This window comes from Molossus molossus, unplaced genomic scaffold, assembly GCF_014108415.1.
Source record: "Molossus molossus isolate mMolMol1 unplaced genomic scaffold, mMolMol1.p scaffold_m16_p_5, whole genome shotgun sequence".
NCBI lineage: Eukaryota > Metazoa > Chordata > Mammalia > Chiroptera > Molossidae > Molossus > Molossus molossus.
Window position 1 is genome coordinate 63,383,380 of NW_023425388.1, and position 27,134 is coordinate 63,410,513.

The 27,134-nt window shown below is 57.9% G+C and overlaps 1 protein-coding gene across 2 annotated transcripts in view; it reads left to right on the forward strand.

Annotated features, from left to right (window-relative positions):
- The window catches only part of ADCY5 (adenylate cyclase 5), a 149,734-nt gene extending 123,937 nt beyond the window's left edge, over positions 1-25,797 (forward strand). For both annotated transcript variants that reach the window (XM_036242774.1, XM_036242776.1), the window contains exons 13-21: positions 6,234-6,350; positions 6,762-6,926; positions 9,771-9,946; positions 11,885-11,914; positions 12,870-13,002; positions 18,861-19,124; positions 20,282-20,486; positions 23,473-23,597; positions 25,266-25,797. In XM_036242774.1, the coding sequence (XP_036098667.1) occupies positions 6,234-6,350; positions 6,762-6,926; positions 9,771-9,946; positions 11,885-11,914; positions 12,870-13,002; positions 18,861-19,124; positions 20,282-20,486; positions 23,473-23,597; positions 25,266-25,394 (1,344 nt within the window). In that variant the 3' untranslated portion in view covers positions 25,395-25,797. The remainder of the gene's footprint in view (positions 1-6,233; positions 6,351-6,761; positions 6,927-9,770; positions 9,947-11,884; positions 11,915-12,869; positions 13,003-18,860; positions 19,125-20,281; positions 20,487-23,472; positions 23,598-25,265) is intronic.
- Positions 25,798-27,134: the final 1,337 nt, after the last annotated feature.

Genomic DNA, 27,134 nt, shown 5'->3' on the forward strand with positions numbered 1-27,134 from the left:
GGAAGGATTGGATCTTTGCTGCCTCCAAAGTCACCTTCCTCTCTCCACCCTCCAAACTCCGTCCTTCATTAGGCCCTTAACTGTTTAATTACCTGATGGCCCAGGCCTTGGTGGACTGGTTGTCAGAACGGGAGGCCTTGGGAGCTACTTGGTGTGGTGCGGCCCTTTCCTTGAGCAGGTGCAGAAGTGGGTGTCCAGGGAGGGGCAGGCAGGCTGGGGTCACTTGGAAAGTTGAGCCATGTTTGAAGTGGGTGGCGTCACTATATCATAGGGGTTCACCTGGTTCCCTGTCCCTCCACCTGGTTCTCCCTCAAGGCTCTGGTTCAGTCACCTCCTGCCTTTTGGTCCTTTCATTCATCGTCAAGCCCCTCCCCCAGCCCTCCCCCAGCCTGCTGGCTTCCCAGTGGGAAGTCCCACTCACTTCATCTCAGGCTGAGAGCACACCATGTTCACAACAGGCAAACGGTGGGAACAACCCCGGCATCCATCAGCAGGTGGACAGGTACACCAAAGGGGTGTATACGTACAGCGCAACATCAACCACCCCTACAAAGGAGTGACGTTCTCACACTGCTACAGCGTGGATGAACCTCGAGGACACCATGCTAAGTGAAATGAGCCGGACAGTAAAGGACGGATATTGTCTGATTCCACTTATTTGAAATGTCTTGAAGAAGCAAATTCACAGAGACATTGTAGAGTGGAGGTGACCTGGGCGGGGGGAGGGGAGTGGGGCGTACTGCCCAGTGGGCACAGAGTCTGGGGAGATGCACAGGTTTTGGAAATAGATGCCAGTGGTGATCGCACAACCTGGTGCATGAAAATAACGCCCCTGACTTGTACACTTAAAAATGGTCAAAATGGCACATTTTATGTCCTACGTATTTTACTACAATAAAAAGTCACAGCAACCTAAAAAATACTTACACCGTGGCTAAAAGGGCCTCTTAAACTCTTTTTCTGAACCCCACAAAGAATCTTTTCTCTCTGTTATCAACTGAGGCAGAGTTGTTGTTTGTTTGAGGCACTAAAAGCTGTATGTAGCTGCAGTTTTTAAACTGGAAAACCAGACTTCTGTCTTCTGTTAGCTGCCAGGGTAGAGCTGAGCTACACGGATTTCACTTGGTTTGTGTTCCCTGCTTTGCAGGTGCAGCTGTTGGTGGGGGAGGAGGAGCTGGGCGAGGGGACAGAGGAGAGCCCATCCATGCTCCCCCACCCCCCGTCCACACTGGCCATTCTGAACCAGTATTGTGGTCTAGTGGATTTCTTCCGCCCCTGTTCGGGACTGTTCATGAGCAGCATCCCTGCCTCCTTTGGTTTTATTGAATCCACTTCTTTGTCACCAAGGTCACATTCAATCAGCTTGTTGTCCGCTCCTTTCTCCAGCGAGGGGTGCTTTCTGCAGCTCTGAGACCAGGACTCCCCAAGGGGAAGCTGGGGATGGAATGCCCACCCCCCGCCCCAGTTTATCCCCACCAGTCACACCCTCCAACCAGGGGTGACTGCTTCTGTGAAGAATTTGTTTAGGAAAAATTCTACGTGGCTGATCGAGTCTGGGCCAGGAGCCAAACACACTCCAATACCCACTTGGGGTCCTGGCTGTGCCCTTCCCTCCCAGCCTCTTGATCACCCGTCTTCTCAGCATCGACTTACTTTCCGGAACATAGACCCAGCCTGAGAAGTCGTTTGTAGTACAGACCACTCTTCTATTTCATTGTTTCCTTTCCTCTGTCATGTTGCCCATTAACTGTGGGCACAGGAGGACCTGCAGGGGCAGGAGGCGGACCGTCGTCCCTTCCCCGTGTGGGCGGGGGGCCTGTCACTGAGCAGGAGCGCACCTGCCCGCAGGTGGGCAGACTGCCCGCTGATCCCATCACCCTTCAGGTGTTGCCAGGAAGCTGACTGCACTAGAGTGTTCACCTGTTTGCCCTCTGAAAACATTTGCCCTTTAGCAGAACTCAGAAAGTGTTCACCGTCTCTCCACGGTTTCTAGAAGTCACGGCCAATGGCTTTTCCGTGAGACGTGGCGGTTCCTGAGTTACCGGCCGGTACGGGCTCCGCAGAGCCAAGCCTGGCAGTTCCGTGAGACGCGGTTTCTTTCTCTGTTTTATTTACTTTTCCATTTCCCCAGACAAGTTGGACTTACTTTCGCAAACTCCATATTTTGACCCTTTTGAAGAGAGAAATGTGAAGAAAGCGTGGGCTGAATCAGCCGTCTCGTCTGCCAGGGAGCCGTCCGTGGGTCCCTCCTCCTCCTCAGAGGGCCGTGGTTGCCTGTCCACCTGGGTCTGATCTTTCCTGACGCAGCGAGGCCCAGCGCGCACAGCCCTGGCTTTCTCACTGAGGCGGATTCGGTGCCTTGGTCTTCATCTTGTCCCAAAGTCCCGGTCTCACTTCTGGGAGCATCGGCTGCCCCCCAGAGCCCCACGGCCTCTGGGACACCTTGCCGGGAGGATTAGCCCTTGAGCACTTCCTTCTAGTGATGCTGCCTTACCTGCACCTGCACACATCACTCCTCCCCTCCCTTGGCACCCGTTAGAGAAAACCATCCTAAATCCCTCCTTGCCATCATACGTGGTCCACAAGCATTGAGACAGCCCAGACATCCACCTGAGCTGAACTCCCTCTATGAGAACCCTGCAGACATGGGCCAGCCTCTGCTTGATCACCCCCAGGGACAGTGAGCTCACTCACACTTTCCCTCCTGGGTCTGGCCAGCTCTGACTGTTCCCTCAGTCTCCCTGGGGCTTCTCTCCCCTCCTCTGGGAAGCAGCCCATGCCTCCGCCTGACAGTGTTGCCACTTTGGCCACCACTACCCAAATGGGTAGAAGAGGGTGGCTCCCTCCTTTCCCCTCAGGCTGATCTGGGTGCTGCCTTTACTGGGGCTCATTAGCACATCCTTTCTAAGAAGGCCAGGCTCCTCTCCTGCGGTTTGGGACGTGTGTGTGTGTGTGTGTGTGTGTGTGTGTGTGTCCCTGATCCTTCAGGCCACTGGCTCCCTCTTAGCTTGCATCCCACTGGCCCCTGGGACTTGATTGTCTGCACCCCTGGGAACTATGACCAGAGCTTCTAGGCTCTGTCTGCTCTGTACAGTCTCCAGGAGGCTTCTCCTTTCTCCATAGCCTGCAGGTGACTGAGTCTCACCTTGCTGGCTGTCCTTACTGCCACTCCAGCTGCCTGCTGCCCACAGCGTCTAAAATAGGGTCTTACAGTGTCTTCTGTCCCGTGAGGACCTTAGGGTTCCCACACTTACCCTTCCACCACCATGCTCAGGGTCAGCTTTTTTATTATTATTTTTAATTGATTTTTAGAGAGAGGAAGGAAGACAGAGAGAGAGATAGAAACACCAGTTGGCTGCCTCCTGTGCAACCCCTACTGGGGATAAAGCCCAAAACCTGGGCATGTGCCCTGACTGGGAATTGAACTGGTAACCTCTTGGTCCATGGGTCGATGCTCAACCACTGAGCCACCCCGGCTGGGCTCAGGATCACCTTTTGTCTATTAGGGAGAGGATGTATTGTTGCCAGACATGTGTTTAGTGACTTTTGGGTCAGGAAGTCTAGAGTCCAAATCCCAGCTGGGCCACTTTGGGCTATGCTTCCTGAGCCTGTTAGGTGATTTTTATTGCATCAACTTCGCAGATCAAGAAAATAAAACCCAGAGAGGTTAAGAACGCTGCTTTTCCCGGTTCCTGGAGCTAGGAAGTGGTATCTCTGGGATGTAAGCCCAAATGGTTCTTGACTTCAAGAACCCACAGTCCTTCCCCTCCAGGACACTGCCTTTGTTAATATGTCCACTTGACCCCTGAGAGGCCAGGTGACCAGAGCAGTGGTGTGAAGCCTGGTCAGCTTCCGCCTGCCTTGTTTGGCTTCCAAAATGTTCATCTTTTAAAATACTTTTCTGAAGTAGGAACTACTGCTTTTTTATTAGCTCTTTGTCAAAAAAGCTGTTTTCTTAAACTTTTTACCGTCAGATTTCATCACCTTTGTTCATCTCTGCAGCACCCTGGCTCGACTCACAGATGGGAATCAGGGCCCAGGGAAGTCATCGATTTGCCTGGAGACTTTCAGAAAGGCCAGGATCAAAACTGCCCCTCACCCAGTCATGGTTTATTCATTGTGTCCCCATTCCTGTGCTCATATCAAATTGATTTGGATTAATTAGACTGGGAATGTGCTGGTTTGGATTTTCTTTCATCGATCCTGTTCCCAAGCTCTGGTTGTGAGCAAGCATTGAGCAGTTGGTTTGCACAGACACAACGTTCTGCCGTAAAAATGCTCCAGGATCTGCCTGCAGCCTCGCAAGGAGACTCCGCCCAGGTGGAGCTTCATCATCCACACCAGGGTTAGGAAAGGGGGGATTTAGGGTCAACATGCTGAGGAACTTTCTGATTACAGAAGATGAGATACTCTATCCACCAATACCAGGGCAGGATGTCACATCTGCAGACTTCAAAAAGCAGCACCCCCTGGGTTCTTGCTGACTTTTTAAAGTCAGGAGTGGGTCTTTTGAAGGGGTGACAGGGGAAGTCGGCTTGTAGCAAGCCTGTGCATTTAAGACTCAATCATTCAATGTTAGAACCGCATTCCAACTTGGATTTTTTAAAAGCCTGCAGGTCTTCTCCTAGCCTCTGGGTGGCGCCTGTGGGCCTCCTGGTCCCCAGGGACTGGGCAGGTTATATGCATAGCCTGCTCCAGTCGCTGTTGATTGCAGAAGGAAGGAAGAGGCCCTCCAGCGGATGGATAGGCTGATCAGAACTACAATGATTTAGGCCACATGGGGAGGGGGTTGTGAAATGGCAAAATCTGACGTAGGCAAAGATGAGAAGCCATCTGTCACATCATTCAGGGTGAGATCCTGGTGCTGGCGCCAGAACACCTTCCTGGCTGTGAAGCCCAGGGTTCCTTTAACGGGAAACAGGGACCGGCATTCTTAGTGGCAACACAGCTCTTCAAAATGCAAATATTAACTAAATTATCTATTCAATGTAACAGCTCACAAAGCACTTTCAGACACATCGTTTCATTGAGTCTCCATGGCCACCCTGAAGATATTCCGTTTGCTCACAAGGAAACGGGGGCTCAGAGCCCCTAACAGCTCCCCCAGGATCAGACAGCTAGCAAGAGGCTGAGCAGGGATTTTTTTTTTACTAAGTGCTTCCTTTCGATATAATTCACATGCCAAAAATCCATTTTATATAGGTGGGTGAAATTGTAATTTAGTAGTTTTGGGTATATTCATAAAGCTGTCCAGCTCTCATCACTATCTATTTCCAGAGCGTTGTCATCGTCCCCAGAGAACATTGTTAGCAGCCCCCCCACACCCCCGGCTTGCACAGCCCCTGGAAACCTCTGATCCACTTTCTGTCTCTGTGGATTTGCCTGCTCTGGACATTTCGTATAAATGGAATCACACAACATGTGGCCTTTTGAACGTGGCTTCTTTTACTTAGCATCTTATTTTCAAGGTCCATCCATGTTATACCATCATGTAACAGACCCTTATTGCTTTTTATAGCCAAAAATATTCCACTGTGGCTGTATCCCATTTTGTTTATCCCTTCATGAGATCGATGGACACTTGGGTCGTGTCCACTTCCCTGGGTCTGCCAGCTTCTCCTTTGGTCTCTGCTGGTTGGAAGAGGAGGAGGGCCTGGTGGACAAGGCCAACTCTTTCAGACTTGGTGGAGCCCAATCATGTAATTACCAAAACTGCAGAGGGTCTTTGTACACACAGTTTGTCTAGTTGAAGGACATGTAGCGAGGGTTAGGCAAGGGAGGTGACAGGCCCATGAGTGTCCTGCTGAAAAAGCCCACTGAAGTCACTGGTCCACGGCCCCTCACACCGTCCTCTGCCCTTCTCACAGCTCACTCCTTCCACCAGACACCAGGCCTTCCTGTGTCCTCGCACCTGCAGCTCCCTTCCCGGAAGCCTTCTGACCCTCCACGGTCCCTCAGCGGCCACTGCTGCCCCTCTCTTCATAACTCCCGGAATCCACACAGCAGGTCCAAGTGCTTTCTCCCTGCCTCCCTGTTGGGGTCAAGATAGCATCTTCCCTTCTTCCTTCCGTCCTGCTGCTTCTGTGAGCTCCCCAGCGAGACCCGCCCCTGGCCAGCTGCAGAAGCTGGCCCTGCCTTACGCTGGCCAGAGACAAAGGTGGACAGGAGGTCTGGTTCTGCGGCGGTTTGTGGAGTGCCCACTGAGTTCTGTTCTGTCTCTCCTTCCTCCCCAGCTCTTCCCAGCCCCTCTGCAGACCCTCTCCAGGAAGATCGTGCGGTCCAAGATGAACAGCACCCTGGTTGGGGTGTTCACCATCACCCTGGTGTTCCTGTCGGCTTTTGTCAACATGGTGGGTGGTTCCATCTCCCCAGCGCCTCCCCAGTCCCATTGGGTGAAACTCGGTGGAGCTCTGTACCCCCCAAGCATGGCTGGAAGGAGAATCTCCCCCAGACCCTGGAGTTTTCCCTCCCAGAAATTCTTCCTTGGGTCTCACGTCAGGTCTGGGATCAGATTTGACTCCTAAAGTCTCTCAGGGCAGAAGGAGCTAGATGGACTCTGGAAGTCCTCAGGGGATGCTCAGGAGCCCTGCCCTGGGTGGCAGACACACCTTGCTGGGTCGTCAGCCTCTTCCAGGCTCCTCTCCTGTCCTGGGTCAGTGTCAGGCTGCACCCAAGACAGAGTGAACAGGTGCCCACTGCCCTGTGGGATGGGCTGCCCTGGTCTGGTCCCCACTGCTGACCCTCTCCTCCCCCGCCCCCAGTTCATGTGCAACTCCAAGGACCTGTTCGGCTGCCTGGCGGATGAACATAACGTCAGCACCAGCCAGGTCAACGCGTGCCACGTGGTGGAGTCGGCTGCCAACTACAGCCTGGGGGACGAGCAGGGCTTCTGCAACAGCGCCTGGCCCAACTGCAACTTCCCCGAGGTACTGGGCCAGGAGGGCTGTGCAGACGGAGAACCTCCCACCCACCCCTCTCTGCCCTTGGCTGCTCTGAGGGATGTCAGGGGCTTCGTGGTCGCTGCCATTCTGGGGACCTCACTTCCTCAGGCTGTCACTCCACCAGCCAGGCCAGTGAGCGCGGCCAGCCACCTCCGTGTACCAGTAACAACAGTAGCACCGCTGTGGTTTATGTAGTCCGACCAGGCGGGCGGCAGTACATGTATTCACGTCATCCTCACAACACACGGGCACAGATGCTGTGGTAACCTCCTCCCTGGGAATGACACATGGCACTGAGGGGTTCCCCAGCTTACCCAATGCCTGGCAGATAGTAAGAGGCAGAACCGGGGCGCCTACCAGGTCCTCTGTCTCCGGAGTTCGTGCTCTGGGCCCTCAGCTTGGGCAGCAGACCCAACACTGCCTCTGGAGAACCTGGCGGAGCCCCTGCTGTGGGCCAGGGCGTAAGAACCCGACTGCCATCAAGTTCACCCCTTCAAAGTGCACCGTTCAGCAGCTCTCAGTATAGTCACAGACCGGTGCAGCCGTCATCGCGATCTAATTCTGGAGCATTTCATCACCCTAAGAGGAAATCTGTACCTGTGGCTCACTGGCTGTACGTGTGGCGCTGAGAGTCCTCAGAAAGCAGCACGGCCGCATGCCCGGGCGTGAGCTGCGTCCTCCACCGCGCAGCGTTTGCTCACGGAGCAGTTTTCAAGGGAGCAGTGGGCCTGCCTTCCAACCCCGGGCACCCAATCCGTGTACTGGGTGATTCCCACACCCCAGTTGCCCCCCGGGGGTCACATGAAACCTGTAAGATGATGGCAGTTTTGCCTTTTTCTGGGGAGAGGGTCCAAGGGTTGATTCCATTCCCAAGGGGCCAGAACTTCAGTGGGCCTGAGGGCCGTCGCTGCTGACCTCTCCCCGTCCCTGGGAGGGAGGCTGTCGTCCTGCCGACAGACCGGGCAAGGGTGACAGTGAGAAGCAGGACTCCGCAGTGCTCTCCGGACCAGCACATCCCCTGCCCCTGTGCCTGGGCCCCGGCCCAGCTGCCTCTCCCCACGGCCCTGCCCCTCAGGCGGCCGAGTGGGGGCAGGCCTAGGCCTGGAAGCACCGCCCTCCGCTCCCCACTCTGTTCCTTCTCGCATCCAGCCAAGAGCCCACAGGAGCTGCTGCCTGAGGGCTATTTGCTGAGAAGCAGAAGGTGCTTTTTGTCTTGCACTTGTCCCTTGGTGGCTTCCCCGGGGGAGAAATGGGGGAGTGAGGGAGAGGGCAGAGCCTGTTCTAGCTCCCGTTCTCGAGAGATGGGTGGTCTAGCCGTCAGTCTAGCCTCACCACCTCCACCTATTTCTAGCTGCTTATCCCTGCTGACTACCATGCTCCAGGGCTGACCCCAAGCCACAGTGTTGTTCTGATTCACAAACCCTAAAGCCCTCGGGGGGCCCAGCCTTAACCCTCAACCTCCTGGTTGTCTGGGCTCCAGGTCTGAATCGGAACCCAGGCTGGCCCTTGGGCCCCTCTCCATCCCCCGAGGATGGGCTTATGGTTGGGCTGAATCAGCTGGGTCTGCCTTTCCTACTCCGTCTGCTGTTCCTGGCGGTGACTTGAGGCTGCTCCCTCCTCATTTCAGTCAATGGGGTCCTCCACCATCCCTCTCTGGGTTCCTCAAGGCCCAAGGAGTCAGGAAGTCCAACCTTGGGGCTACCCCCACTGCCGGCCACCACCATTTGGCCTCCAGCCTAAGACAGAGGCAGCAAATAGCGAGTCCCAATGCCCGACTCAGAAATAATGATGCTAAATTTAAAAGATGGAACAAAATGATAGGTGCTGGCATGTCTAGGATTAGCACTGGGGATGGCAGAGCGGAGGGGACCTCTGAGCCCCTGTGCAGCCCCTCAGTGGTCTGCGGACCTGCCGCTGGGAGACGGAAGGCCGCCGGGTAAATCGTGCTGAGCCTCGCCTGAAGCCGTCCAGGTCAGACATGTTTGGACCTGGAACTGCTCAGATTTTAAAAGGTTGCCTCACCCCCCGTGCAGTGTGAGGAGCAGCTGGTAATGAACAGTGATATTTCCGCAGACAGATGTATAAATAGTCACAGGAAGCAGGGTAAAGGTGATCATCAGCTCACATCAGTTGGGTCAGGTGACACCACATCAGTAATGGAAATATTTTCAGTTATCAGAGCTTTTAAATATGTTTTTATTGATTTTTTAGAGAGAGAAAAAGGGAGAGATAGAAACATCCATGTGAGAGAAACATTGATCGGCTGCCTCCTACTGGGGAGGGGGCCAGAAACCCGGGCATGTGCCCTGCCCGGGAATCGAACTGGAACCTCTCAGTCCATGGACAACACTCAGTTCACTGAGCCACACCGGCCAGGCAGTTTTCAGAGCGTTTGAAAGTTGCAGATCGGGTGTTTGGGGCCTGTGCTCCCCACAGTTATTGAGGGTGCAGGGCACTGGGTCAAATGGCCTCATCTCGTTGTGAGCCCATGAGATAGGAGGTTTTGCAGATGGGGAAACTGAGGCTTAGAGACGTTGAATACATGGCCCAAGTCACACTAACGTCCATAATGACTCGGAATGTAACTCAGGTCAGCCTGAGCCTAGCGCCCAGCTCTAACCATGGGATCCTACTGCCAGTACTGGCCAGACGCAGCCTGGAGCCCCAGCTCCTGGCTCCTACTCAAGGCTCTTCCCATCATATCGCAGCTTTGCATCAGCAGAAATATCCCCAGCCCCGAGGCGGCTCAGGCTGGATGGATGCGGGGAGGGGGGAGGCGGGTCCCAGAGGGTGGGCCCCGGTCAGAAGCCTGCTGCCCTCTCTCCGCAGTACTTCACCTACAGCGTGCTGCTCAGCCTGCTGGCCTGCTCTGTGTTCCTGCAAATCAGCTGCATCGGGAAGCTGGTGCTCATGCTGGCCATCGAGCTCATCTACGTGCTGGTCGTCGAGGTGCCCGGGGTGACGCTCTTTGACAACGCCGACCTTCTGGTCACTGCCAATGCCATGTAGGTGGCGCCCTCCTCAGGCCCCACGGGGTCTGGGGCATTGCAGAGGTGGGAACAGCGAGAGGCGGGGGCCCTGGGCTGCAGGGGTTGCAGGGAGAGTGTCCTGTTGCCCCAACTCTGACCACCTGGGCAGAGCACCCACCATGTCTTGCTTCTTTCCCTTCCCCCCTCTCCCAGTGGTGGGGAGGCCTCAGGGTGGCTCAGTCTCACTGTGCTTCTGTCTCCAGTGTCCTCCTCAGTCCTGACTCGGGCCTCAGTTCATTGCTCCTCACTTTTCCAGGGCAGCCTCTGATGAGCTGTGTTCTCCTAACTCCAGCTGCCCATGGCACCCTGGGCCCAGAGGTCAAGGCTCCACAGGTTGGATAGCAAGGCCTGTGGGAGCAGAGGAACAGCCTTTGTTGTCCCCGGGCCCATGTCCCACCTGGAGCCAGGCACTTGGACGTACACGATCATTTCCATCCTCATAGCAACCCACTACATGGGCAGCCCAGCAGGCAGGGTAGGCGGGGTGGTCTGCACGGCTCAGACTCTGTGATGGCGAGTGGTGCAGTCCCACCGTCTGGGGGTGCCAGGTGTGGGGTTGTGCCCCAGGCTCTCTAGCTGGCAGTCAGCCTGGTCCTATGGCAGCAGTTATCGGATTCGTGAGGGACAAGACCTCTCGCTTTGGGTCGAATTGAGTGTCCGTCTCAGCCTCAGATACACATGTGACTGTTTTTCCTGAACCCCATCATTTTTACCAGTAAAGTGGGAATAATAATGCCCATAGTAGTGACGCGTATGTCAAGGCCTGATACATACCATGCTTTTCCGCCGTCACTATTCCCCCACCCGACACGCACGTCAGGAAGGGGAAAGAATGTGAGTGACAGGTCTGTCCCCTGAGAAATGTGACGCACTGTGCTTGCTCTGAGTCGGAGGTGGGGTCATTCATCCCACACGTGTACTGTGGGCCCCCCAGGTTTTCCGCCTGACCCAGGCAGTGGAGGCACAGTCACGGCCTTGTGAGGCAGGTATTCCCTGAGAAAATGAAGGCTCTAAGATTCAACTAAGAACTTGGTGGTTGTGTGGGGCTGTGGCAGGTGACAGGGAGACACCAGTGCTGGGGGCAGTGCAGCTGCTGTCCCGAGGGGACGAGGCGCGGAGGTGGCCGGGGCCTTCCTGCCCGTGGAAGGGGTGGAGCAGGGAACTTGCCTCTTCTTTCTCACCTGCTCCTGCCCCACCCCAGCCTCCCCTCCCTCCTGCTGAAGTAGCGGCAGGGAATGGAGGTCGTTGCTGGGTTGGGGGACCCTGGCTGGGCGCTGGGGCAGCAGTGTCCGGCAGGGAACAATGCAAACCACACACGCAGTCCAGGGTGATCCAGTAGCTGCGTTACCAAGGCGGCGTCTGCAGTAGCCGCCGACGAGCCCTCGGCACTGCTTTACGGCTGAGTGGCCAGTGTGGCCAGTGGCCGCCCTATGGGCAGTGCAGGTATAACCGTCGTCCTCCTCTGGATGGCAGCAGAGGGCTGGGGTGGGATATGCAGGGCCTCGGGGTCCCAGGTCAGGGCTGGGTCCCAGGTCAGGGCTGGGTACTGAGCTCTCTGCAAGCCACCCCTGAGAGTTTCTTTGGATCAGGAGGGGTGCAGGGGGTGGGGGTGAAGGAGCAGTAGCAGTGGGAGTAGCAGTATTGGGCATGGGGTCAGAACAGGATGGGGCAGAGTAGGTGGGGGGCAGGGCAGACAGTGGGGGGGGCAGAGCAGGTGGGGGGCAGAGCAGACGGGGGGCAGGGCAGACGGGGGGCAGGGCAGACGGGGGGCAGAGCAGACGGGGTGCAGGGCAGACGGTTGGGGGCAGAGCAGGTGGGGGGGGAGTGGGCAGGGCAGGTGGGGGGCAGAGCCGGCCCTGAAGCTGCCAGTGCAGAAGAGTGGCCCTGAGCAGCCCTCCCCACTCCTGTTCACAGAGACGTCAGCAACAACGGGACCTCCCAGTGGTGAGTTGATGCTCTTTCTCTGAGTTCTCCCATGCAGCCTCTCCCTACCCTTGGCACAGGGCCGCCAGGGCCAGCAGAGAAGGCGGTGGTGCCCAGTGGGAGGGGGCTTTGTGGCAAGGTGGGCAGTGAAGGAGGAGGCCCTCCCTTCTTCATACCGAGGGGGCCTCATTGGATAGGTGCCCTTTTTGTACAATACCACCACCCCAAGATGATAGTAGACTTGGTGGCTGGGGGCCTCGGGACCCACAGGTCATTCCATAGTCCTCAGGGTAAGGCATTCAGCCCGAGCTCTTCCCCGGGGGCATGTCCCGACCCTGGCCCAGGAGGACGGGAACCGGTGCCCCTCTCCCGGTGTGTGGGTTAGGCCCTGCATCAGGCTTTTTGCTGGCACAGAGATCAGAGTTCGGGGTAGCTGCTTTTATTAAGTGTTTATTAGAAATGTTAACAGAAATATAATTAGTAGCTACTGCTTTTGGAGTTCCTACTGTTTGTCAGGTACAAGGGATATAGTATCATCTGCCGCAGTTTTGAAGTGTGGGCATTGTTAGTCCACCTGACAGATTAGGGAACTGAGGTCCAGAGAGGTAAAGAGACTTGCCCAAGGTTGCCCAGAGGTGATCAGCGTGCTGCGTGCTCTTGTCGCTGTGCCCACCCCGTCTTGTCCACCGAGGAAGGCCTGAGACGTACACGCAGCCTTTGACAGGGGCCTCGCTCACCCTGGGCCGCGACCAGAGGGGCCCTCAGTGAAGGGGCGTAAGGCCTCCGGAGCCAGCTGTGTGCCGGGCTGCAGCGTGGGCGGGGGCTGAGCGGGGCTTCCAGTCAGGAAGGCTCCTGGAGGCGCACCGGCAAGGCTCCAGCAGCAGGGCGAGGGAGGGAGGTGATGGGGAGGAAGACGGAAGGCCGGCGGGGCTTGGAGCCTGCGTGAGGTGCCCGGTCATCTGCCTCCTGCCCGCAGCCCTGAGCACGCGACCAAGGTGGCGCTGAAGGTGGTGACGCCCATCATCATCTCCGTCTTCGTGCTGGCCCTGTACCTGCACGCCCAGCAGGTGGAGTCCACCGCCCGCCTCGACTTCCTCTGGAAACTGCAGGTGGGTGGCCCTGGGGCTGGGGGGGGTGGGGGAGGCACCCAGGCCTCACAGCGCTTTGTGAGTGAGCGAGCCCATCACCGGGCTGGGCTGGGCCTTAGTTCTACACTGACCAGGTGTCCTGCGCAGGCCTCGTTCCCACAGACCAGCGGCAGGTGTGCTCCCTGCTGTCTGGGGCCAAGAGGCAAAGCCCAGAGCTATTCCAGCTAACCCACCCTCAGCGGTGCTGGACTTGGAGGGGCCCAGGGGACAGGCTCTTGTCACAAATACTGTGTGCCCCAGGGTCAGGCAGGAGGTGTGGACAGGCCGCTTGTGGTGGGACCGGCCCGGGGAGGGGGAGGGGCAGGAAGGAGCAGGGGCACGCAGTCCCAGAGTCTCGGAGGCCCAGGTGCAGGGGCCTGGCCGGGTGCAGGGGCCGGCATCAAGGGCTCCTGAGGAGGGCTTGAGGTGACACAGCTAAACCTGAAGATTTCTCCAGGGCTGGATGGAAGGGAGGGGACCAAAGACTGTCGACAGGGAGCCAAGCCAAGTGGCTGTGCCCTGGCCCTGGTGAGAGGCGGTGGGCACTGGGGGCCACAGTTCTGACCCGTGCTGGGTGCCAGGTGGGGCTGAAACCTAGCCAGAGCCCTCCCCTCCGGGCTTCGTGTCCTGCACCCTGAGAGATCCGCCTGCGAGAGGAGGCCCCGGGCCACTCACGGTGCTGCAGGTGTTAGCAGCAGCCCCTTGTCACCTGGTACACCACCTCCAAAAGTCCAGGAGAGGGCGCCCAAGGGCATTCTCCATGGAGAAGGCTGGTCTGTGCAGGCGGCCTCACACCTGTTGTGCCAGCCCAGCCTCTTGCTCAGCTCGGTCTCCTGGCCTCTCCTGGCCTGGCCCCCGTGTCCCGACCACTTCTACAGCTCATCTGCAAATGGCTTCGGCCTCCTCCATCCTCAGCTTCTTACTGATTTTGAGATTAAAGTCTTCAGGCTGGGGCAGGAGGCCCTGGGGCTCACTGGGTGGTAAGGGAAGATGGGGGCACCTGGTTGCCCTGTTGTTGGGTGTTTTGCATGAGGTCTGGCTGAGGTTCCCACTGAGGTCTCCGGTGGGGACAGCCTGAGGTCAGGGATCAGGCTTTCCATAGGAACGGCCCTCAGAAGCCCCGGGTGGGGAGCGGCCGCAGGGATGGCCAGTGTGAGGCTGCACCGGCTCTTCTCAGTGGCCCCCCGGCCTCCTCCCTGCCCTCTGGTGCCCTGCTCCGTGGGAAAACTCTCCTCGGGGCTCACTGGGCTCTGTGGCACCTGGAGCCGATGTTGCAAAGGCCTCTAGAAAGGGGTGGGAACAGGGGAAGGTGAACTGCCACTCAGCCTGTCTGGGACCTGCTGCCCCTTCACCCCCATCCAGCCTGGGTGCCCAGGGTCAAGGTGAGGCTGCCGCCAGCGCTGGGCAGGGCAGCCAAAGCTTTCCCTCGGCCCCATACCCGGGTGCCCAGTGCCCGGGCAACAGCAGCTTTCTCTCAGCCCCAGCCAGGTGCTGCCTGGAGCTTGGAGGTGAAGACTTGGGTGAAGCACAAAGTGGGCTCCTGCCTGTTCTGGAGAGCGAACGCCTCTCACCCTGCAGCCGGGTCTGGACCTCAGCCCCGACAGCCAGAGCTGTGGGTCGCGCCTGTCTGCAGGAAGGCTGTGGGGGCCTCCTCCCGGCCCCTCCTTGAGGCCCCACATGCCCAGTTCCCACCTCCTCAGCACCCTGGACTGCAGCCCAGCCCCCAGCGGTGCTGAGGGTTTGGGGAGGTTCAGGGCCGGGTTCTCAGTTCACTCCTAGCGTGTCTGCGGTCCCGTGCCCCTCTCCACAGCAGACACGCTGACTCCACTCGTCCTTTCCCCCCGACCGCCGTCCCCACGCCTGCTCCCCACCATCCACCCGAGTGGGAGGGAGGGAGGGAGACACATCGATGTGAGAGACACATCGCCCAGTTGCCTCCCACGTGACCAGACCGAGGCCAGGGATCAGACCTGCGACCCAGGCACATGCCCTTGACCGGGAATCGAACCCGAGAACCTTGGGTCCACAGGCTGATGTTCTAACTGCTGAGCCAAACCGGCCAGGGCTCCCACACCATTTTTATCTTCTGTTCTGGGGATGCTGGTTTAAAAAACAATGAAAACCTACAGAAAAGCAACAAGAACAGTCTAGAGAACTCTAGCAGTCCCTGCGGCAGATCCCCAGCCTCTTTCCTGCGTTTGGTCAGTCGCCCCGTCCCCACCTTTCTGAAGTGATTTCTGTCACCCCCACATTTTCCAATGCCTGCCTTCAAAAAGCAAGGACACGCCCACATCACCCCACTGGACCCCCAGCGAGAAAATCGGCACTGGCTCCGCACCATCGCACCCAGAGCCGGTTGGCGTAGGCCGGATGCTAGCTGGTTGTACTCTGGGTTCAGCTGCCGTTCTCGGTCTTCCCTTGTCTCCTCGTCCTTGCTGGTCTTAAAGAGAGCCTCATGCTGTGAGCCGCAGCCTAGGTTCATCGACATTCCCCCTGTCCAGACTCAGGTCACACCTTGTTGGTGGAAGTGACGCTGTTCCTTCCCAGCGCATCGCTCTGGGGGTTCCGCAGTGGTGACCCGCCCACCCCTGGCGACCTTGAGCACCCGCTCAGCGGGGTCTGCCAGCTGTCTCCACTGTCCGGCCCCCATCTTCCCTTTGCGTTCAATTAGCATGTTGTGGAAAGATGCTCCGATATTACCCCGATATTCTGATCCTCAGCAAACCTCCGCCCACCAGTCTCAGCGTCCACCGCTGCTGACTCCTGCCTGCTGGGTAGTGACGACATGTGTCCGTCACTCCTTCCGCAGTTGTTCGTCAGCATTCTGTCAGGAAGAGCCTCCTCCTCCCCACCTGCGTGGCCACCCACTTCTCCGTATCCACACGGACTCGCAGATTCCCCTCAGGTTCATGGGTTCCAGTCTGCTCCTCACTGCTTCAGTGCTCGGACTCTCCCGGGTGTGCCTCCTAGTTGGCCTCTGTGTTCTGACACGTCTCCGCCGTTGTGAGCCTTTGCCTCGGGCTCCTCATGCATTCCCTGCTCCAGCCCGGGCATCGGCGATTTCTTCAGCGAGCCCAGTTCTTTCTAGCGGAGAAGAGTGTTTAGAAACCGAGATCAGGGTGCCGAGTGTGCTCACTGGCTTAGGTCCTCTCTGTGCACAGAGCTAGGGAATACGTGTTAGTGTATGTGAACATACACATAAACATCCGTGTAGACAGGTGGATGCAGGAGTCTATGCCGGCACCCCGTTCCCAGTGCACCGCCTCCGGCTTCTAGCCTCCCCCCTCCGTGCTTGCAAACGCCGTCTCTGGCAGTGAGACACCCAGCCCCACGTCTCCCTGCCCACCTCACCCTGCCCCTCTTCGCCCCTGCTTCTCGCATGCTGGGCATGGCACCCTCCCTCTGATCGCCTCGCTTCCTCGGGTACCAAGGGCTGTGCACAAGGGAGGGCGGAGGGGAAGATTGGACGTGGGGTGGCTGGGCCCCCTCCCATTATGAAAACAATGAGGAAGAATGCCCTGGCCGGTTAGAGCATCGGCCCGTGGACCAGTGAGTCGCGGGTTCGATTCCAGTCAAGGGCATGTCCCTTGGTTGCGGTTTGTCCTTGGCCCCGGTGGGGTCGTGCGGGAGGCAGCCAGTTGATGTGGCTCTATCACATCGATGTTTCTCTCTCTCTCTCTCCCTCCCTCCCTCCCACTCTATCTAATGATAAATAGAAAAATATCCTCGGGTGAGGAATAAAAACAACAACAATGAAGAAGGCCTGAGCACGTGTGTGTGGGGGGAGATTGTGTCTCCCACGGGCTGTGTCAGCTCTTTCCTGAGGAGCCCACAGGCTCCTGACGCTCCATGTCCCTCCACCTCCCATCCTGTCTGGGGCTTGGGAAGGAGGGACAGCATCAGAGAAATACCAGTACACAAGTGCATGCAGGTCCTTGGGAGGGTGGGGGCAGGCCGTTGTCCCTGACTCGCCCAGCAGCCCATTGTGCTGTTGGATCTATGGTCATGGTGGGTGGGTAGGTGCTGACAGGGAAGTGGGGAGGCCTGGGGTCCTTAGCTTCCCTGAAACCCCTGCACGAGGGACACCTTCATCCGCAAGGCCCCTCCTGGCAGAACTGGTTTCAGTTCTCAGGGGAGAGCCCACTCTGGCCCCTCCCACAGCACCCTGCGTCAGGGCCAGCAAGAGGGCTGTGGGCCCCTGAGCCACCTGCCTGGCCAGAGTCAGCCCTGCCTGACGCCTCTGGCTGTGTGGGCAGCTGCCCGACATGTCTTGCGGCCAAGTTCCCCAGAGGAGGCAGAAGCACCTGGCCAAGACTCGGGGGTTTGGCCTCTGTTCTCTTCCGTAGGCGCGTTCCCAGCGTCCCCGCCCCCACAGCACTCCTCCTGACGCTGGGCAGCTGCTCCCTGCGCAGAGTGTGCCACACTACTGCCACCTGCCGGGCTGGGGTGCCCCTGAGTCCCTGGGCCTGTGGTCTCAGCAGGCCGTCGGAGCGGACTGGTCAGCCTGGAGCATTTTCAGAGGCAGGAAGACCAGCTGGGCTTCTCGGGACGGCCTGGGAGGAGTACAGGGTCTCCCACTGCAGCCTTCCCCTGGAACACCTGTTCCAGAGCCTGCCCTCGGGGAGGGAAGGGGTCAAGGTGCCCCCTTCACAGGAGCCAAGGGCCCCGGGCTGGAAGGCGGGACAGGAAGAGAGCACGTGCCCACTGGGTCCACCGGGCCCCCGAGGGTCCAGGCGCTTCCCCAGGCATGACCCCCACCCTCACGGCCAAGTCCCAGCAGCCACAGGACTGACGGGCTGTGGTCCTCTCTCCTTGGGCAAGGCGGCCTCTGGGCCTGGGGGCCCCTGAGCTTTCTGCCTTCCTTGCTGGACCAGGTCCTGTGGCCGGGGTGGTGTGCCTGGCCCTTCCCCCAGGCAGCCACAGCCCACCAGGAGAGCCAGGGCCCTGAGGCGCAGTCCTGGCCCTTTTGGAGGTTCTAGTCACTGCAGAGTAGAAAGGCCTCCGCATTTAGTTAGGGAAGGCCCACGCGGTCTGGCTGCATCTTTCCGCCGGCCCCTGCCTGCCGCACCGACAGGGCCGCTCCCGGGCAGGGGGACCACTTGTTTGCATCAAGCGGGAGGCAGCCAGCAGCTCCAGTCTGCGCCCTAGTCCCACGCATGCTCTCCTCAGGTGGCCCCTCGCACGCCTTGGTGCATGATCTGTGGGCCACTACTGCCCTTGACCTGAGGGCTCTGCGCTGTCCCTTTAACCTGGAGGCTGAGTAACCACAAATTTCCCAGATCCAGGACCCAGACTGGGGGAAAACCAAAGTCAAAGGGGGTGTCCCTGTCCTGCCCTGGGTGGCACCTTAGGGCACCTGCACCCCCTGGCCCTGCTTGGCTGCATCTGGCCCTGGACGAGTCTGCTCTCGTGGGACCCGAGAGCCTGGCCATTGGGTCATTCTGTTAAAGTGATCCTTAGCAAACTTCTGATTGCACTTCCTGCCACCAAGAGAAAGCTGGAGAGTTGTGGGGCACTTGGGTAGTGGGTGCATGCCGTGGGGGGCGTGTCTTAACCCGTCCCTTTAACCTGCTGCCCCATTCTAGTCTTGGCAGCCGCTCCTCCAGACCGGTTTCCCCTCGGGCTCCCTGCTTCAGGACCGGCCCCTCACCGAGTCCCTCTCCAGAGGGAGACAGGCGGGCGTGCCTTAGGAACCTCTCTTTTCTGACGTCAAAGCAACAGAGGCTCTTTGCAGAACAATTGGGAGCAGAGGCAGTGCAGAGGCTAGACAGCGGGGCCCTGTTGCAAGCGCGGGCGCCTGCGGGCTTCCGGGCGGTCACCCTCGACGTCCTCTGCCGCAGGCCACGGAGGAGAAGGAGGAGATGGAGGAGCTGCAGGCCTACAACCGGAGGCTGCTGCACAACATCCTGCCCAAGGACGTGGCTGCCCACTTCCTGGCCCGCGAGCGGCGCAACGACGAGCTCTACTACCAGTCGTGCGAGTGCGTGGCCGTCATGTTCGCCTCCATCGCCAACTTCTCCGAGTTCTACGTGGAGCTGGAGGCCAACAACGAGGGCGTGGAGTGCCTGCGGCTGCTCAACGAGATCATCGCCGACTTCGACGAGGTGCGGGCGGCCGAGGGCACGGCCTGGAGCGGGAGGGAGGGGGGAGGCCTGAGGCCCCCTTTCCCATCGCCAGGTGCCGGGCCCCGGCCGTGGTGCCCCAGCAGTCAGCACCTCATGGACATTTCCCATCGTCCTGTTACACGTGAGGAAACAGGCCCGTGCATGTGACCTGTCCTGCCGAAGGTCACTGCCAGTAAGTGGCAGGGCTGGGGTGTCAGTCAGGGCTGAGCTGCCCAGCGTCCACCATCCTCTCCTGAGAGTCACGGGAAGGAGGAATTCCCGGGCTGAGATGCAAAGCCCTCAACATAGGAGGCAGAAACAGCCATTTCTATTTTTTGTTGTTGTTGTTAATCCTCACCTGAGGATATCTTTCCATTGGTTTCTGGGTAGAGTGGAAGGCAGGAAAGGAGGGAGAGAGAGAGAGAAACATTGATGTGAAAGAGACACACCAATTGGTTGCCTTCAGCATGACCCAGACTGGAGCCAGGGATCAAACCCGCAGCCTAGGCACATGCCCTTGACCCTTCGGTCCTCGGGTCGATGTTCTAACCGATAAGCCCAAATGGCCAGGGCAGAAGCAATTTTATTATTTGTGTATCACACCTTGTTAAACAGCTAGCCTGTGCCAGACACTGGGGGTACCGTGCCCATTGGGGCGGCCTTGACCCTGGGAGCTCACCACGTAGTGAGGGACAGCCCCCGTGGGATCCCGGGCCTGGGGCTCGGAGCTCAGGAGGGACAGGGTGATGGAGCTGGGACCCAGCAGGGTCGGAGGCGGGCAGCGGGGTAGCTGCAGTCGGCTGAAAGGGGCCTGGGAAGACTTCTGGCAGGTCCTGGAGTTAGGAGAACGGTGTCCTGCTGGACAAAGGTGAGGTTCCCCTGGAAGGGATGGGGATGTGAGCCGGTGAAGGGGAGATGGCCACCAGCCCTGGTGGGGAGCAGAGCCCCAGAGGTGACTGTGACCAGACCCCGGGGCTGTGGTGTGGGGGTGGGCCTGAGCCGGAGGCGTGGCTCCGTTGGAGCATCGGGGCTTTGCAGTGTCGGTGGCAGCGAAGGGCCTACTGTGTGAATTGGGGAGACCCGAGGGGCCATGCTGCTGTACTTCCCTATGACCTCAGTGCCCCAGGCTTGGGGTGACCCAGTTTGGCCTTCTTCAGATCATCAGCGAGGATCGGTTTAGGCAACTGGAAAAGATCAAGACCATTGGCAGCACCTACATGGCCGCCTCGGGCCTTAACGACTCCACCTACGACAAGGCGGGCAAGACGCACATCAAGGCTCTGGCCGACTTCGCCATGAAGCTGATGGACCAGATGAAGTACATCAACGAGCACTCCTTCAACAACTTCCAGATGAAGATCGGTGAGCCTGTCTGGGAAGGCTGGGGGCTCCCATCCCCTCCCCCCATTCTGCAGGAATGACCCGGTCTAAGAGGCTGACATCATAGTGCGTCTCTGCCCAAGGGGGTGGGTGGGCACCCATCACTCCAGGTGTACTCCCCCCTGGAGCCTAGAGCCGCCTCCTCTGCTCGTTGTTGTGTGGGTGACATGCACAGGACGCCCTCTCTCTGCGTTCCCACCTCTCGCACTCGGGAAGGCCTGGGTGGACCCTGGCTGTGCCTGCCCGGAAGGCTTTGCTGGGCGTGCGGTGTGCCAAGGGCGCAGGGCCCCTGGGGCCACCTCCTGGGCATGGCAGCCCCGTTTATCTCCAGCAATACTGACTCAGTGGGGCATTTTATTCAAAAGTGTTCCAAGTGTATTCAGTACAAACGAAAAGCAGTCAAATGAAATACTTAACCATTTTAAAGACAAAATGAATAAACATGTCACAAGTCATTCAGTTTGCAACCTTATAAAAATAGTGAACGTGTTGCTACAAAACTGTTAGCAAAACAAAATGAATATAGTGAAATATTTTAAAAAACTACACGGAAAGATGTAACATGGACGATGAAATGATTCTGTTTCAACGTACTGAAAGAGTAATCTTAAAACGCAGGACATGTCGGCAGGGCTGCTGCTGAGTTCCAAGTGGTTGCTGTGTGTGTGAGCACAGGGAGCTTCTCTAGTCCACGTAAATTGGGGAAAGAAACAGTGAGCGTGTAGCGACCTTCCCTGGACTCCTTGTCGGAGGCTCTGAAGGGCTTTGCAGGGGTGGGGTGTCCAGGGTGGGGGCTGCCAGAGGACAGAAGAGGTTTGGAGCAGAGGCCCTGCGTCAGTTTCTCAGTCAGGGCCATGTTCTGCTTGTTCAGAAAATCTTTAAACCAAACCCTGTATAGTTCTTTCCTTTTTCTGTATGTAATTTTGCTGTTTTATTACCCCACCCTTGTATGCGGACAAGTTTCCGCTCCACGGAGAGTTCAGAGAGGAGCAGTGTTGCTCCGCCTGACCGGAGCCACAAACGATCTCGGAATCGCGGCCCTGAGCGAGTCGCCCCACAAAGTTCAAGGTGTTTCTGAGGTTTGCTTTGTCCTTAGCACATGTCCTGCCAGGAAGCCCCAGCTTCCGGTGTGAGGGGCTTTCGCAGTAGAAATTCTGCTTTGGTGAGTGTCGGCTGCCTTCCTCTTCACTGGGTTTTTTCCAGTTACAGTTCACACTCAGCATTACTTTGGGTTCGTTTCAGGAGCACACACCGTGGTTAGACTGTGATGTACTCTACAAAGTGTTCCCCCAGTATTTTCGGTACCCACCTGGCCCCCGCACAGGCATGACAGTGCTCTCGACTGTTCCCGAGCTGCCTCCCAGGCCCTTCCCCGTATTCACCCAGTGCCCGAACCCGCCCCTCTGCTGCCCCCCTCTGAGGATGGTAGAGGCAAAGAATTGTTTCTGAAAGCGCAGACCTTTCTTCTATTCAGAATTTTAACGCATTATCAACTCCCTGGGTAGGTCTCAAGCCATAAATGATTCAGGTTTTTTTTTAAAATGTTTTTTAAAGGACCAGTAATACATCAACAAAAATACTGGTATTTCGATTCTCAAAATTAGCACATGAAAGCAAAATATTGGGTTGCTGATGACCGATATTGCGATTATTAATGGCCTTGGGAGACATTTGGTTCTGGCTGAGTGGGGATCGGGCTCCCTCGGCACGAGCTGCTTGTGTGGCTCAGGGCCCCGTCCCCGTGGACTTGGCCCACTTGTCGTGTTGCAGTGGCTGCTGGAAATCGAAGACGCGAGCCGGTGGGGGTCCCATGGGGGTCTGCCTCCTCTGCCCTGCAGCCTGCACTTCTGCACTCACTTCACCCCTGGTTTCCTGAAACGGCCGTTCTTATTTTCCTTGCACCCACCGTCCCACCTGCGCGGACTTGTGTTGTGAGCGGCTTCCACCCCTCCCCCGACCAGGACCGGAGGCTGAGTGACGGGCGGAGCCGCTGGGCAGGCCGTTGGGTGCCTCTGTGGCAGAGCCGTTCCTCCAGAATGCCTTCCCCGAGGAGCTTGGCCTCTGGCCACCGAGTCAGTCCAGTCTGGAACTAGCCTGCGGGGCACAAAGCAGCAGTGGTTGGACAGGACTGGAGAGGAAGGTGGCGGAGGGGAGAGTGCTGAGGAAGGGCATTTTGAGTGAGAGCTCTGTTCGGCTGTTTGTGGTCTCCCTCTCACGAGCACCAGTGAAACAGCCATGAGGTCTGGCAAGGCCCAGCAGAGACAGGCAGTTAATGGAACAGGAGGGAGCACCCGGGGCTCGGAGACGGGGCAGAGGATGTCTGGGTGATGTCGGCTGGGCCAGCTGTGTCAGGGAAGGACTCCGCCCGGAGAGGAGGGAGCACCCTTCAGGTGGACAGACGCAGCAAAGGCTCAGAGCGGGGCCGCTCCGCGTTGCCCGGTAAGATTGGGCAGAAGTGCGGGGAGCGAGATGGAGAGCGGCGTCCTGTGGCCTCCCTGCCTGGCTCAGAGGCCCAGGGTGGGGTTCCTCGGAGAGGGAGGAGGTGGTGGGTTAGGAGCCAGGTTCTGAGAACGAGAAGGTGGCGCCCCCTGAAAGAAACAGAGGAGAGAGGCAGAAGCACAGGGCGAGTTCTGATACGTTGAGTGAACGATGGTAAAGACTTACGGGCTCCCGAGAGAGGGACGATTAAGGGCAACTAGGGGACGCAAGAGGTCGCTGGAAACCTTGACGAGGGCAGTCCTGGTGCTGGCCTGCAGGGCTGGGTGATGAGGACACAGGGGCAGCGGGTGTGTGATGCCCTTGGAGCAGAGAGGTGGGAGCTGCAGGGGTTAGCATGGCCTCGGGCTGGAGGACCCTGGGTGTCTTCAGGCTGAGAGTCAGAGGGAGAAGCTGTGCGCGTGGAGGGAGGGATGACCGTGAGGGCGTTGGCCCGAGTCCTGACGGGCATGCTGACTTTCGTCCCCTGCAGGGCTCAATATCGGCCCCGTGGTGGCCGGGGTGATCGGGGCCCGCAAGCCTCAGTATGACATCTGGGGCAATACCGTGAACGTGGCCAGCCGCATGGACAGCACCGGTGTGCCTGACCGCATCCAGGTGAGTGCAGGAGCGTCTGCGTGCCCCACCCACCTCCCCGCATCGAGGACCTGTCTGATGCTTAGTGGTCTTTGGGGCAGGACACCCACAGTTCCCAGTCGGAATTTCTGCAGCCATATTTGAGGGTGATTGGGTACTTGGTGCTGAAGTCTTGGAGGCTTGGAGGATAGGATTGGGTGCAGGCTCTCAGTACCTCGGACAGCTCTCCGGGCCTGTGCAGAGCTCAGTGCTGGCCACAGAAAAGAATCAGCACAGCGGGAGCTCGCTGCCCATGCCGTGCTAGGGGAGCTGATGCCACAACCCAGGCACACAGAGGCACAAAGATGACCTAGGGAGCAGGGTCTTGTCAAATGGAGCCCACAGCACGCAGGGCCGGGTTCAGTCCCCACCAGCCCCAACAGCTACGGCCCCTGGCCAGAGACCCAGACACCTTCCCTCCCCCCACAGCCTTTGCCAGCCGGTGCTCATGATTCCCAGGCCGGCCACGCCTCAGCGGATTTTCTTTGTTTTTCTGAGGTCTTCCTTGATTCTCTCTGCTTCAATCTGACAACAGAGAAGCCCTGGACTGGGCTATAGTCCTGCACTACCACCCTGTACCCCAGTTCCCTGTGAGCTGTGGGCAGGGCACTTAGTTTCCCTGGCCTCAGTTTTCCCAAGTGCGAACGGTGCTTTTTTATGGCCTTTTGCTACTACTAACACTGCTCAAATGTCCCCTAACTGCTTGCTCCTGGGGGGGTCTCTGAACACAGGTTGGCCCTGAGCATGGCCCTGCCTGGCTGGCGTGTGGGTGCTGTCTGAGGGGCCTGGCCAAATGGCCTCTCACCTCCATCCCTGTGCTAAGGGGAGAAGGGACAGCAGGATGCGAACTGCGGGTTGTGAGGGGACATGAGGAGAGGCACACGTGTTTGCAGAGCTCCTAACCCCACCCACGACAGGTGTGGGGGCCCCCCACAGGCAGGGCCTCCGCATTGACAGAACACACTTCGTAAGAGCAGGTCTGCCCCCAGCAGCCTGTCCTCCCCGGCCTGGCGGAGCAGAGAGGTGATGTCAGAAGGGCGTGGGTCCCCTCGTGAGGCACACGTCCTCACTGCGGCCCCGCCACCCCGGCACACGCGCGGTGTGTTCACAGAGCCACCTGTGAGCTCTCCTCTTTGTTCCAGAAGCTGAAGGAGAGATGGGCAGTGCACTCTGGGACTGAACTGGGCTCTGCCAGTCATTAGCTTTGTAACCTCATGCAAGGGACTTCGATTTTTGAGCCTGAGATGAAGTACTTCACTCAGAGCAGATAACTGGTTCTCAAGCTCTCTGTGGTGGAAAACCACTTTCTAAAAATACTTCCTATCTGTCGTGCACTGAAACCTTGGGAGACACACCGGTCACCGTGGTCAGGTTGCTGAGTTCCTCCGCACTGCCTCCCAGGCCCGCACGTCTCTGTGGACGATGGCCACATTTTCAGTAGCACTGAAATGGCAGTGAGGTGCCCGCCACACTGCCTGGCACGTCACTAGGGGACTTCCATGGACGAGCAGCTGTCCGTCGCCGAGAACCCTGGCCAGGGAGGTGTCACCTGCCCTTCTGTGCCAAAGGCAGTTGGGCAGCCCTGCCCAATGGCAGATTCGTCATTCAGGCTGTTGATGGCCTGTCCTGTCTCCTGCTTTGCCTCCTCAGGTCACAACGGACATGTACCAGGTGCTGGCTGCCAACACATACCAGCTGGAGTGCCGGGGTGTGGTCAAGGTCAAGGGCAAAGGCGAGATGATGACCTACTTCCTCAACGGAGGGCCCCCACTCAGTTAGCAGCTGCCAGCCAGCGACGCCAGCAGCCTGGCCTCCAGAGAGATGGGAACGGCTTCTTCGTGTGCCGGGCAGGCAGGTGGGAGTCCACGCTCCAGCCCAGGTGGCCGCGCCAGTGAAACTTTCCACGTGGACACCAGAAGCAGCTTCTGCCTTTGTGGGTGGGCAGCAGACTCTGTCCCAGGCCCCGGGTGCCAGCGTCCTGCGAGCACCAAGCTGACCAAAGATGACTCCCTCTGTAGAAGACTCCGCTAGACTCGACCGGAATCTTGAGTTTTCTAACGGGTGCTGCTGCTGCACAGGTGGAGAGGAGCTCCTGGCCTGCGGATGGGTGTGTGGACACCCAGCGCGCCAGGGCAGGGCGGAGGGAGAGGCCTCGGCCTCTGGGGCTGGGTAGGTGGAGCAGCTCTGGCTGGGGACCTAGGGGCCCTGAGGGGTCTGCTTTTCTCTACGAGCCTTTACATTTCAGGCAGATGCCGGGCCCTGCTCCATGGAGAGAGCTTTTGGGCAGGAGTACTGGCTTTGGAAGGGCTGTGGCCTTCACCGCAGTCCCCTCCTCCACCTACACACACACACACACACACACACACACACACACACACACGACAATGCCCCTTGGAGGGGAACAGAACTCATTGCGAGGGGGGAGGCGAGAGGACTCTAAGCAAGGAGTGGTGGTTCTGAGAAAAGGAAAATATTTATTAAATAAAACAAAACAAGTTTCCGTGCCCTTCTTTAGAATATGCTAGTTGTACGTGTGAGACCCACAAGCACCCGAGGATGCCGCCGGGGAGGGAGGGCTGGGGTCCCAGCTTGTCTTTTTGTATTTTTTATTTTGTATTATTGAAAACCTTGGAGATCTAACAAATATACCAAATTCTATATTTTGTAAATTATCTATATTAGAACACAGCTGTGCACAGCGGCATGTGTGCTCATTTGTACTGTACGACGTCAATGTATATTATATACTGGTGTGTGTGTACCGATGTGTGTGTTTGTACCAATATGTGTGTGTGTGCGTGTGCGTGTGTCTATGCTGTAGAACTGGTCACATATAGGATGCCTGTTTCCCTCACTTCAGATTTGGCAGTTTCGGGTTTTCCCAGGTCCAGCCAGGGCAGTAAGTGTGTCCTTTTGGGGTACCATGCATTCGGATGAGGTGGGAAGATGCGTGGACACAGCACGCCATCTCACACGCACACACGTCACTCCCCCTAGGTAACATGCGAAACGGATTGGTAACCAGGACACGACAAGCTGTTCTTCCACCTCAGGCTGAGTCAGGGCCAATGGGAGCAGCCGGACCTGCAGGAGATAGTAAGGCCCCGGCCACCACCTCCGCCTGAGCCGTTGCTGCCTGCGGGGACAGCGCAGGTGGCCCCTGGCGCTCAGCTGGTGCAGGGGAGGTGGCTCTCAGAGGTGATCCCTCAGACCTGGGGGTTTAATGTGGAGCCCTCAGGTTCAGGGAAGGAGAGGCTGCCCCTGCCCTCCACCTGCAAACCAGACAGAAGAAAGGGGAGAGCCCAGCTTCAGAGTCCACAGGGCAAAGCTAACAGAAATTTTGACTTGTCTGGTTTTTGTTTTTTTGGGAGGGGACAGTTCAATATACCAAGAAAAAATTTCTATTTTTATACCCTGTGAGGGAGACATTTGGAAAATGATAAACTATCAGAGATATTTTCAAACAGAATCCTTGGGGCCTGTGCCCAGATCTTTTCATTGCTTCTCAGGGCAGAATTA